General features: G+C 37.6%; 1 protein-coding gene across 7 annotated transcripts in view; it reads left to right on the top strand.

Moving 5' to 3' along the window:
- Positions 1-12636, top strand: part of PIP4K2A (phosphatidylinositol-5-phosphate 4-kinase type 2 alpha) — a 326382-nt gene extending 313746 nt beyond the window's left edge. For all 7 annotated transcript variants that reach the window (XM_074192981.1, XM_074192978.1, XM_074192979.1 and 4 more), the window contains 3 exons: positions 7095-7338; positions 9049-9152; positions 11881-12636. In XM_074192981.1, coding sequence (XP_074049082.1) covers positions 7095-7338; positions 9049-9152; positions 11881-11961 — 429 coding nt within the window. In that variant the 3' untranslated portion in view covers positions 11962-12636. The remainder of the gene's footprint in view (positions 1-7094; positions 7339-9048; positions 9153-11880) is intronic.
- Positions 12637-12849: the final 213 nt, after the last annotated feature.

Genomic DNA, 12849 nt, shown 5'->3' with positions numbered 1-12849 from the left:
TAGCATTAAACCTTATAAGGGATATGGGCCTAAATGAATTTATGTGAGAGATTTTAACCCAAGATCCATAAACTTTTTTTTCACATTTTCATATTTTAATAGTTGAAATTGTTCATTTCAATAACATTGTTTTCCTTTGTAATCCTATATATTTTCTTTTTGCATTTGAGAACATTATTCTGAGGAATAGTAGCCATCACCAGATTGTGTCAAAGTGGTTCACAACATACCAAAAGATTAAATAATCCTGAAATAGAGGATAAATAGGGACCAGGCAGGAGAATGAAAAGGAAAGACTTGACAAATAATTGTTCAGAATATGGAGAAGGAGAAAATAAAAGTAGGAAATCCTCAAAGAAAACAATGATCCCAAATTCTCTGAGCTCTAGTGTCTTTAAAAACCGAGTGAACAAAAAAGAGTACATAAAGTTGAGCCTATTACTTCAAGGGTTCAACTGAAAAACAGTTAGAAATGTATACACTCCTAGCTAGAAACAGACTGTCACTGGCAACCCTGGCTTCCCAGTGGCTCTTACAAGCTGCCTTTGTCCAATCATTCTTCCTTGTCCCCTCCCAAACTCATTTTCGTTGTTCTGTGGTTTGGGAATACCAAAGTTTTAACAGAAATCTTCAATTTACCAACAGCATATTCATTTTAATGAGATCCAGAAAAGATTTTTTTTAAGTTGACAGGAAAAGAGCTATCCAGCCAACCCCCTTGGCTATATGCTTCTTCCTATACCTTCAGTTTAACATTTTAAATGCAGATGTTTATTGAAAATATAGAGTTTCCCTTAGGGTTGAGCCCTGGAATTACTTCCTCCTCCAGACACTTATTAGCTGTGTGGCCCTGAACAAGTCATTTAATTTCTCAGTGTATCACTACCTAGTTCATTTTTTTATAGACTCATAGATATTTCCTTAAAAACACTGAATTTATCCAGGGTCATCCTGAACAAGAAAATACTGGAATTTTTTCATCTATTTAGCAAATATCAGAAATGGGTCACAGATCCCAGGTGGATAGCTGGAAGGGATCTCAAATGACTAATAATGATAATGTCATCCAGTTTATAACCCCTTCATTTTACAAACAAGGAAACTGAGGCCAAGGGAGAGATTAATGGCTTGCCCAAAGTTATAAAAGGTATGATTGTGGCATAATTTGAATTCAGGCCTTACACCAAACCCATTGCTTTTTCTACTCTACCAAAAGTGTTTTTCATTCCTTTAGTGGTTTAGTGGGTATGCCTAGGAGGTAACTATACTTTTATTAATTAGGCCAATATTTTCTTGCCAGAAGAGACTGTCCAGAAGTGGTGTAACACAGGCTTGAAAACTGGAAACGTAACTTCTAGGCATATCACAGACTTTTAGTAAAGATACAGATTTTTTTTTTCCTATTCCTACTGCCATGTATTGGTAAATGTTCCTGGTTAGGGGTTCCAAACTTAGCACCACAAAAACCCTCTTTTTGGTATGAACCCAATCCCAGGCATATTATCCTGAAGGAGACTCGAGGCAGGTGGGGCTAGGAATGAGTAACAGTAACAATAGTAACTAGTATTTATCACATATATTATCTCGGTTAATCCTCACAACAATATTGCAAGGCAGGTGCTAATATTATCTTCATTTTATAGATGAGGGAACTGAGATTGGAAGAATGCAAGCAGTTATTACCTTATTTACATAGTGAATGCTAAAGTGCCCCCCTTAAAGGCAACTTTAAAAGCAGTGTTGAGTCCTATGTTTCTGAATAATTGACACTATTTAGCATTAATGGTTTAAAACAAGATGAAAGAGGATCCTTGATTCAGAGCTAGAAACCAGTTTGTCCATCTCTCATTTAACAGGTTTACTGAGGTCCCGGGGGGGGGGGGGGGTGTCTCATAATTTGGTCAGTATTCTACAAGCAAGAAAATAGTGAGGCCAGAATTTGGACTCGGTCTTCAAACTCAGTGTTCTCTATCATTCTGCTTTTACAGTAAACCAAAAGTTTTTAACCTTTGTGGGGGTCTTGGACCCCTGGCTATTCTGCTAAAACCTGAGGACCCCCCTTTCTCAGAATAATGTTTTTAAATGTATAAAGCACAGTACACAGGATTACCAAGGAAAACCAAAATAACTTTTCTTATCAAAAATTATGAAAACATTCCTTAAAATCTTAAGTTCACAGTCCCCACATTAAAAATGCCGTGTTTAGACATGGAATTCCTGGGGTCAGGTCCCTTATCTGCTGCTAATGAGCAATGTGATTTTGAACAAACCTCTCTGACCCTATTTCCTCACCAAAGGATCTACCTCTTCATCCCCAATCAGGTGTCCTCCTAACCACCAATTGAAAATCTCTAGTCTTGGAGAACTCCTACCTGCCAAGTTCATCCATTCTGGTTTTTTGACAGCTTTAGCTGATAAAAAAAAAAAGTTATATATTGATCTGAAATCTTAGTCTCTGAAACTTCAATAAATAGTTATTAGCTGTATCTTGTGCTCATTTACACTTCATTCTGCCCTCTGGCAAAACAAGTGTAATCCCCATAAGTGAAACATGCGTAATCACTTTTCCACATGATAGCCCTTCAAATCCCTAAAGGTGTCAATCTTTTCATCACTAGTTCATTGAATCAGTTCATATATAACCATCTCAGGTCCCCTCTCCATCCAGCTTTCCACCAGGCCTGCTCAAGATTATGCCTTTCTAAAATGGCCTGCCCAGAATGGGCAAGACTTCAGATGTGGTTGGAACATGGCAAGTATAAAGCCACTATCACCTCCCCTTCATTATGGATGTTATGCTTCCATCAATGTAGTTAATTACAGTACTTGCATGATCTGCTTCACATGGGTTGTTGTAATCATTGAGTGAGATAATGTATGTGAAGCACTTTGTTAACCTTCAAGCACTACATAAATGGCGGTGATAAGGATTATGATGATAATTAATTTTCTACTTTTTAAGGGGATGTTTTAGCTTTGTTTAGATTCAGCCCTAGATTTTGCATCCAGCTGGGTCTGCAAGGCAGTCAACAGAAATATGTGCAGAAAGTACATGCAGGACTTGTGATTTCATCAGTAGAGGCAATAATTAATACTATACTGTCTTAAGGCAGTGGTGTCAAACCCCAAATAGAAATGGGAGCCACTTTCGTCATACAGAAGAAACCTTAGGAACTCATATTGACTTTAAAATGCCACATGTTAACATTATCTATGTTCTGTTGTGTTTTATTTATTTTGTTAAATATGTCCTAATTACTTTTTAACCTGGTCCTACTGCCCCTCGTGTGTTCAGAGATATTGGACATCTCTGGTCTAAGGCACATAGAAAGAATGACGTTCCCAAGGTAACACAACTATTAAATAACAGGTTTTTGTGATTCCACAGGTACAATACAAATAATATTCCTAAATTGATCCCACAGAGAGAGATTCAAAATTTCTTGGTGGGTATGTGGCAAAATAGAATACTAGTCCTGGAGTTAGAAAGGCAGGAAGAAATGAATTCAAATATGATCCAATAACTTGAGCAAGTTACTTAACTTCTATTTGCCTCAGTTTCCTCAACTGTAAAATGAATATCTAATAGTATCTACTTCCCAGAGTAGGTGTGAGGACCAAATGAATTGTTGTTCATCTGTGTCTGACTCTTCCTGACCCTTTAGACCAGGGGTGGGGAAACCTCTTTAATGCCCAGAGCCATTTGGATATTAGAACATCATTCTTGGGCTACATTTGGTCAAACATTTAATTAATTTACTCCTAAAAAAGCTATTAGATTCATTGAATTTACAGTCCTGCCTGCTGTTACCTTGGTAATGCTAGACCAATATGGCCCTGGGGCTAGAGGTTCCCCACCCCTGTGGAGGACCATAGTGGTGAAATACTGAGGGTAGAGTTTCTTTGGCAAAGACACTGGAGTGATTTGCTATTTCCTTCTCCATTGAATTAAGGCAAACAAAGTGAAGTGACTTGCCCAGAGTACACAGTGCATAAGTGTCTTAGGCTGGATTTGAACTCAAGTCTTCCTATCTCCAGGCCCAGTGCTCTATCCACTGAGTTTTCTCATGGCCTGATACAGAGCAGGTCCTATATAAGAACTACTCTTTTCCCTTCCCAAGAGTATCAGATAAACTGGGTTCAAATCCCAGCTCTGCTACTTGTTATCAGTGTGACCTTACACAAATCACTTACCCTCAGATTCTTCATCTGTAAATTGCGATTATACTGAGTAATCTTTCAGATCCCTCTTAACTTTAAATATATGATTTCTTGAATAAAAAAATCAACTGATAAAACTTTATCAGAACATAGATCTAGAATTGAATATATTACTTCTTGTAATTCTGCTAATCTTGTTATTCAGTCATTTTCAGTCATGTCCAACTCTTCATGATTCTAGTTGGGGGTTTTCATGGCAGAGGTACTGGTTTGCCATTTACTTCTCCAGTTCATTCTATAAATGAGGAAACTGAGGCAATCTGGGTTAACTGATTTATTTAGAGGCATCTCACACAGGGAGTGCCTGAAGCCAAGTTTTAATTATAGGTTCAGGACTATACTGTACCATCAGCTGACCAAATTGATAGCCTGGAAAAAATGGAGGGCAGAGAAGCCAACTTCATCTCTTCTCAGGAAAAAGAAAACTGACAAATTAAATTTGTGTGGGTCTTTGCTGGATATGCTTTAGCTGTCTCATCAAATTAAATGCTCTCCATTCTTGATAATGTACAAATGCTTTTATCTGTTAAAAAATAGACTTTCCTGTGGTTTCAATTAATCACTTTTATAAAATCTATGTGCTCTATTTCTCTCCCAAAAGCATTTAGAATAATAATGTGGGATTTCATGGTTGAGGAGCAAAAGTATTCAATAGAAGCTAAAATAAGAGTAAAGAGAAGAGAGAAATAGGGCACTGTTCATTTATTAAAATGAAGCTTTTTTTAAGGAACAACTTGTGGGATCAATTCTCTCTTCTAAGAGTGAGGAGAGAAGCTGAGAATAGGTATGGCCTTGAATTTCCCCTCTTAACCTTCTTAGGTAAGGAGGAGTAGATAGAGCACCTTGAAGTCAGGAAAATGAGGGCAAATCCTGCCTTAACTTCTCTCAACCTCAATTTCCCTTGCTGTAAAATGATAATAATAAATAATATTTTGTTCTTCATTCTTGAAGAAGACCATAATATCAGGGAAGTGATGCCATGACAAATACATGAATTAGATTTGAGTGAGAAGATGCTATACCAAGTCACCAGCCTCACTTTTTCCTCCAGAGCCATCTGGGTCCAGTGGTCAGATATGAATCAGGATGACTGGAGATGGCCCTGGATGTGAGGCAGTCAGGGTTAAGTGACCTGCCTAAAGTCACACAGCTAGGAAGAGTTATCTGAGGCCAGATGCCAACTTCCATCCTCCTGACTCCAAGGCCAGTGCTCTAACCACTGCCCAGTAATAGTAAATAGCACCTATCTCACAGGGTTGTTATACAGTTCAAATGTGATAACACATGGAAGCCCTTTACCAGTGAGCACTGAATAAATGTTAACTAATATTAGGTGGTTTTCTTTTTTATCTTTAGAGTATAAGGTGAATCTTGCTTTGAGATCCAAGGCTGAGCTCCTTCATCATTAAGGAAATTGATAGATAGATAGATAGATAGATAGATAGATAGATAGATAGATAGATAGATAGATGGATGGATGGATGGATAGAGATACAGATAGATTAGATACATGCATACATAGTGTATATATATTAATATTATGTATATATGTATGTATATATATATATATATATATATCCAAGAAATAGAAAGTTATTCACTTCTCTCCTCATAGCTTTCTCCTAGAGTTCCAAACTGGGGCCTATACCTTTACTAAGAAAGTCAACTTCTACCAGTAGACACCTGAGGACAGTCAGCTATTGTGTATCAACATAATGGGGTGCACGGTCATTTCTTCAAGGTCTGGGTCAAGTTCCTTATAAGGCCATGGTCAGAACCTGAGTTGGAACCTGTAAGGAGCTAGCCATCAGATGATAGAGCAGAGGCTTGAGTGATGTAGCCTAGGTGATCACTTAAACCAGCAGGTAGGCAGCTGTACCTTCTTTGTTCTGTGCTATTCATTAGAATTATAAACCTGTATCTAAGAACAAGTCTACCAGAACAAGTCATGTAATTCCAGCAAATCCAGATTAATTATATTGCAAGGAGTTACATGACCAGATTCAGATCTCTTTCCCAAAAGTAACTTCCGTTTACCTTCATTCACCACACTTAGGCCTTGTCAGATTACTGAACAGGGAGCAGACTAGGAAGGGAAGGAGGGGATATAATAGAGCTGAAGTCCTCTGACAAAGCAAACCACTTTCAAATCTGAAGGGGGAAACAGAAGAATAACTGCTTAAAACCACATGTTTGCCCTATAATTTGGGACATTTGGGCTTTTACTTATTTGCAGGGGCTGGAGGGAGGTAGAGAGGGAGACCTTAACCAATTGCATAAGGATCTGTCCTCACTGGGGTTTGTTACCGAGATTAAAAGTAGTTTCAAGTGTAAATGGTCGAAACCATATTGTAGTCCTGACCCAAGCTACTTGGGAGGTCTAAGTTCAATGGCCATTAGTAATTCTTTGTGAAGACGGAGAAACAGAATCTCATAAGGGGAAAAATAAACAACAAACCCATCTCTTAATGTTTCTTCTGTGGAAGCCTGACCTGTGCATTGTTATAATCCAGCCTAGATGTAGCATATGTATATATTGCAGTGCCCAGGTTTGCATTTTGGAGGGAAAAAACACCAAGCCTGAGCCAGCCGGAAGTGTGAGGCAACATTCTTGGCCAGTGAGACAGCCTCTGAAACTAAGGGCTCTCATAAATCAAAGCATGCTCAGAGGCTGCTCACCACCTTCTAGAAAACACTCAGGAACCACTATATTCTCACCTATCCTAAACCCCTTTAAAGTGTTTTCCCTCAGCTTTTGGGTTTTGTTTTGTTTTGTTTTGTTTTTAATCTTGATTTTTTAAGGTTTTAAAAGCCTTTTATGTTCACACTTGGGTGACTCACAATGGAGTGACATTGCCTTTCACTTCTTCTAGTTTCTTGCTCAGCTCAAGCTCATGGACTACAGCTTGCTGGTTGGAATCCATGATGTTGAGAGAGCAGAACAGGAAGAGGTAGAGTGTGAGGAAAACGATGGTGAAGAGGAAGGGGAAAGTGATGGGACCCACCCAATTGGAACTCCTCCAGACAGTCCAGGAAATACACTCAACAGCTCACCGCCCTTGGCTCCTGGAGAATTTGATCCAAACATTGATGTCTATGGGATAAAATGCCATGAAAGTAAGTTCCTCAAACTTTTTTTTTTGCATATGAAATGTTGTGAGTCTTGCAAGGTAATTTTTTTTAAATCTTGAAATTGTCTAAATAAATATGAATTTCATACTTTAATGTTCTTCAGAAGTCTGAACAAGTTGGTTTCAGGACAAGGGATATTAAAATATCTATAATCCCAGGTTTTTCAAATTTAACAGTTTGAATTTTTTTGGATATCATGATGTCTGGGAATAGAATGAGACCACCTCTTGCTTAGTGAACTGATTTATACTGCCAATCCAAGGATGCTTCATGATGACCTTAAACTTTCCTACTTCCCACCTTATCTTATCCCAGAGACACTAAAGATATAGTCAGTTCTGATGAGAACTTTTATTAAAACGTCTCCTTGGAAAACCCCAAGACTGCTATCCATAACTTCAAAGCAGATTCTCTTTCCTTCATATGAATATTGAAAGGGTTGAAAGCCTCTGTTGTAGCAAATATCTATATTTTAGAGAATTTTTTTATAGACTCCGAATGACTTTTCTTTAAGATAATGGTAATGAATCCAACATACTGGTGAATTCCATCTTGGCAAATTCTAACTGACTATATTCTTCTCTGCTTCCCAATCTAAAAAGCTTGATAATTTTTTGCCAGCAGTTACTAAAATGATTCTATTTACTACCTCAGAGGTAATATTTCTAACTTTATATACACAAATGGATCTATGCTCTTATTAACTGTAGATTTTTCCCTCCCACGATGCAGATTGCACTATATTCCTTTACATCCAATGTGATTCATTTTCATAACATATTATTGGTCATTAAAATGATGCCTGAATGTCATCTCTTAGGAGTCTTTCATATAAAATACAAAAACATGATCTAATCTGATTCATTTATTTTTTGAAAAATTATCATTTTAGCCTCACTTAAATTACATGAAACAAAGTCAGAAGTTTTTTTACAAAGCCTAGCAAAAGTAGTTTCTTCTTTTGCCTCAGATTGTTATAAAAACCACATCTTAATGGACATATCAAAGGAAGTTGGCTGTGTTTTGATTTTGTTTGTCAAGTTGCTTTAGTAACAGAAAATTATGTGTGGCCAAATATTCCTCCTTTTGTTCATTAGTGAAACAATTTCATTTGAGACTATGAATTGAAAAGAAGCATCAACTAAGGCTGGTTCCCTTGTCTACTCTTCTATAATGTTATTTCTGTGAGATTGTTGATAAAGCAGAATGAATCCCTTGATGGTTTGCAAATTCCAAAACAGCATAATTATTCAAAACTTACTTGAGAGAATGTAAATTTTTATCATTGATGTAATTTATTTACCCACAGTATTGGACATGAATTTAGATTTCTTATTAAACTATAAATGTATGTATGCATATGTGTGTGTCTGAATACAATTATATGTATACACATGTGTTATTAGACATTAAGATTGTATATACATATTACAGTAATAGTTTAAGCTTTTTTTTTGAAGCTAAAACCCCAGTTTTCTGACCCCTTCCAATGTTCCTTTTCTATTAAGATGCTTTAGATGCATGGTTCTCTATGTCCCTTTCAACCAGTCATTTTTTTCCTGCTATTTTCCCCCCTGAAAAAACTTCCACTCTCTATAAGAAGATCTATTTTTAATTGCCTGCTATCTGTACTATGGAAGGGATATTGCTTAAAGCTAATGTATTTGATGCCATTTCATTGTCATTCTTTTTCAGATGCACCTAGGAAAGAGGTCTATTTTATGGCCATTATTGACATTCTTACTCATTATGATGCAAAAAAGAAAGCTGCCCATGCCGCAAAAACTGTTAAACATGGCGTAAGTCTCTTTTATTCTTTTCCATCCCTTCTGAGTTCTTAGAGTTGTTCTACCTTGATGAAAGGTGGTCTTCTCTGGATGGCCTTCCTTTGAGGGAGATATAAAATAATATAGTGATATTGATTGTTAGTAAGGCCTCACATTCTGAGCACCATATTGTGAACCTACAAGTACCGGCTTCTAATCCCAGGTCTAATATCCCCTTTTGGCAAGTTATTTAAACTTCCTTCCTTAAACTGTTCACACTGCAACCTGGGGCTGTTAATAGGTACATGCATCGCTGGGGCATTATGTGAATTCATTAACTTTGAAAATGAAAAGTGCTGAGGATGTGTTAAGAATTCTAATATTAAATTTCAGAATTAAGGTTCTATTACATTTTTAATTTTGTTATTCCCTACCCAAAACTGTGCCAACACGAGTAAGTAATATTTTTTTCTTACCTTTCAAGGAATTTCATTTTTGTTAGTAATCTTTTAAAGTGCTAAGCCAACAGTTTACTGTATGATGAAATTCCTTTTCCTAATTTGACAGGTATTAAATGATGCTTACATTAAGGGACCCCTTTTTTGGCACTGTGGGTGAGCCAAAAAGCTACATGCCCAAACTATACAGATGAACTTGAGTGCAACAATACCTACAAAGAACAGAGGGGTTCCTTACCTGGAATCTGTAAACTTGATTTGTTGAGAATTTTTTAATTTGGATACCCATATTTTGATTGATTTGTTTCCTTTGCAATCCAATATATTTATTCATTTAAAAACATCATTCTGGGAAAGGAACCATAGGTTTCACCACATTGCCAAAGCAATCCATGATACACACAAAGTTATGAAACCTGGGATTAAAAAGGAGGTACATTCCCAATGAGAAGCCAGCCAGATTAATCAACCATCAAATGCTAAAGCTCTCATTTCCTTCCTTGAGAGAATAGGCTGGCATCTCAGAAACAGAATCATTCTAACTCAGCATTTGTTTCACCAATGAAATCCTTCCATTCATTCATTCATTCATTCATTCATTCATTCAGCAAATATTTATTGTGTACCCATTATGTATGGAAGGAGCTGACCAGGAAATCTCCCACCCTAGAGAAATGCATTTGGAATTCCACATGAGCATACAGGACTCTCCTTGTAAATTTTTAATAGCAAATGCATTCTAAACCTCATTCATCACTTACAGTTTCTAATATCGTTCTTATGACACATGTTCCATTTTTTTTCTACCCGATCAAGCATGAGTTCAGCTCCATAGTAGGATAATAAATTTAGAGCTAGAAGGAGCCCTGCAAGTCATCAAGTCCAACCCCTTCACTAGATATACTGGGAAACTGAGACCTCAAGAGACTAGTACTTATCCCTTATCAAAGAGATAATATGTAGCAGAAAGAGAATTCAAACCTACATCACAAAAGCATATAGCTAAAACTGGAAGTCTTCTCATCTAGACCCTTCATGAGACAGTGGGAGAAACTGAGACCAAGAAGTTGAGTGACTTTCCCCAAGTCATACAGGTAGTAATCGTCAGAGCTAGGTTTGGAAAGCCTTTGATTTGCAACCCAGTGCCCTTTCCACACTGCCTCTATATAAAAACTAAGAGGCCTTGCATTTTGCAAGCCATTGAATTTAATGGCCCCATTGGTTTTTGGCTCTGTTGGAGACATCTACCCTTTGTTTTAATCCTTGAACTTCTGATGTAAAGCATAACATAGTAAGACAGACATGAGAAATAAGATTACTCAGTCAATATAGATACCTAAAAATAACATTTAGTGACTCACTAAAATCCCGGACTTACTCTTTATGCTCAGGAAATTAATGAGCTCGTCAGAAGTAAAGTGCTTGACAACTGATTAGCAGCACTATGGACCTAAAAATAGAGATACCCCCCCCACTAATCTAACGACAGTAAAGCTGGGCTCCCCTGGCTCTCAGCTCAATTTGAGAAGAGCAATGGTGAATGCATCCCCTATGCTCATTCCCCCATGGCCTGCTGAGGAAAGCCAGCCCCTCTGGTTCTGATGGGATCAAGAGAGAGAGAGAGAGAGAGAGAGAGAGAGAGAGAGAGAGAGAGAGAGAGAGAGAACAGATTTGAAGAGGCAAGAGATGAAAGAAGGGCAAAATGGGATGAGAAATTTGAGGAAGAAAAGCTCAAAAGAGAAAAACTGATCTGGAGCTTCCCCCCACCCCCAGAATGTGTTCTGACTGGCTTCATTAGGCCAGCTGGTCTCTGAATCCACTGCTACTCCTATTGTCTGTCCCTATTGTAGAGGACTCAGCCACTTAAGCCACTCGTATGCTAAGAGGGCCATGGACAATTAAGACAGTCCTTATGCAATCATCTGGCTGAAGTGTTATTCTGCCAGATGTTTGGCTGTGTCCATTCTCCTCAATACACTACACATAGATTTAATCCAAAATCTGGCTGATTTATTTTTCCACAAGTTACCAAAAATCACATTGTTATTCCTCGTTTTTCATCATCATCATCAGAAAGTCTTTGATTATTTGAACCCTTCTGCTAATATATTAATAAATGAAACAGTAAAGTGGAGGACTGAATAGATTTGACAATTATTGAATTTACACTGAGGTATGACTTTATTTGCAGTAGGCACCGAGTAGCGTGGGTTAATTTTTTTGTGTTTAGTTTAGAAATTGAAAGAATCACAGCAATATCCATTTCCCCATCTTTATTTTTTTTCCCTTTTAAATTGGCCCAGGCTGGTGCAGAGATCTCGACCGTGAATCCTGAACAGTATTCAAAGCGCTTCTTGGACTTTATCGGCCACATTTTGACGTAACCTCCCATATTGCCCAGGGGATGGACAGACATGAGATGTGGGAACACAGCAGAGCTGGCTTCAATTAAGGAAAAAAAATAGAAATGGAACTCAGTGACATGCTCTTCTTGCATAAAAGCAAGCCTCCTCACATTTACCTCCTCAGGCCAAGATGATGGACTAGGGGGCGACTTGCTCTAACAGCTACCTGATATTTCCCAGCATAGCTCTAGCTACTTCTGACTTTTTTGTGTGTGTGCATTAAAAAAAAATTAAAATATAATTAATTAATTAAAATAGATTAGCTCTACTCAGAGAAGTTTGCGAAAGCAACTCTCTGATACAGCTAGCCGTGGTGGAGTGAATGAATGAATGAACAGTGGGGGGGAGGGGAGAATCAGATGCATGTCATACCTGCCATGTTGGCATCAAACTGTAAACTGTGGATCAGTTTATTTTTTGAGTTGAAAGACATAAGACAGTATTCATAATAATAATGATAATAATAATAATGACGATGATTTAAAAAACCAACCACCATACCGCGAATGTTACACTTCTACTCCGCACGCTGGCACTCCTTAATAACTGTAACATTAACCCCTTGGCAGCAGATGAGTTGGGTGGCTAGCATCCACCATCTTTGCCTTTGCACTGTTTCGCCTCAAATACATCATGTCAAAACTTCCAGCGTCAAGGAGGTTACTTTCTCTCTTATAATGGGAGGCTGATGCCGTAGTTGCTCTGTCAGTTACATTTTCACCTCAGTAAATTATGTCAAGAAAAAAAAAAGCTTATTCTCTTTTATTGCCTGGAGCTTCTCCATTGTTACACTCTTCTTGCAACATAGGAATTAATGCTACATGGAAAAAATAGCTTTTGGGGGAAAAAAACTGCATAGTTTTGGGC

This window comes from Macrotis lagotis, chromosome 7 (assembly GCF_037893015.1).
Source record: "Macrotis lagotis isolate mMagLag1 chromosome 7, bilby.v1.9.chrom.fasta, whole genome shotgun sequence".
Lineage (NCBI taxonomy): Eukaryota > Metazoa > Chordata > Mammalia > Peramelemorphia > Peramelidae > Macrotis > Macrotis lagotis.
The sequence above is the reverse complement of the archived record's forward strand: the minus strand, read 5'-3'. Positions and strand labels throughout refer to the sequence as shown.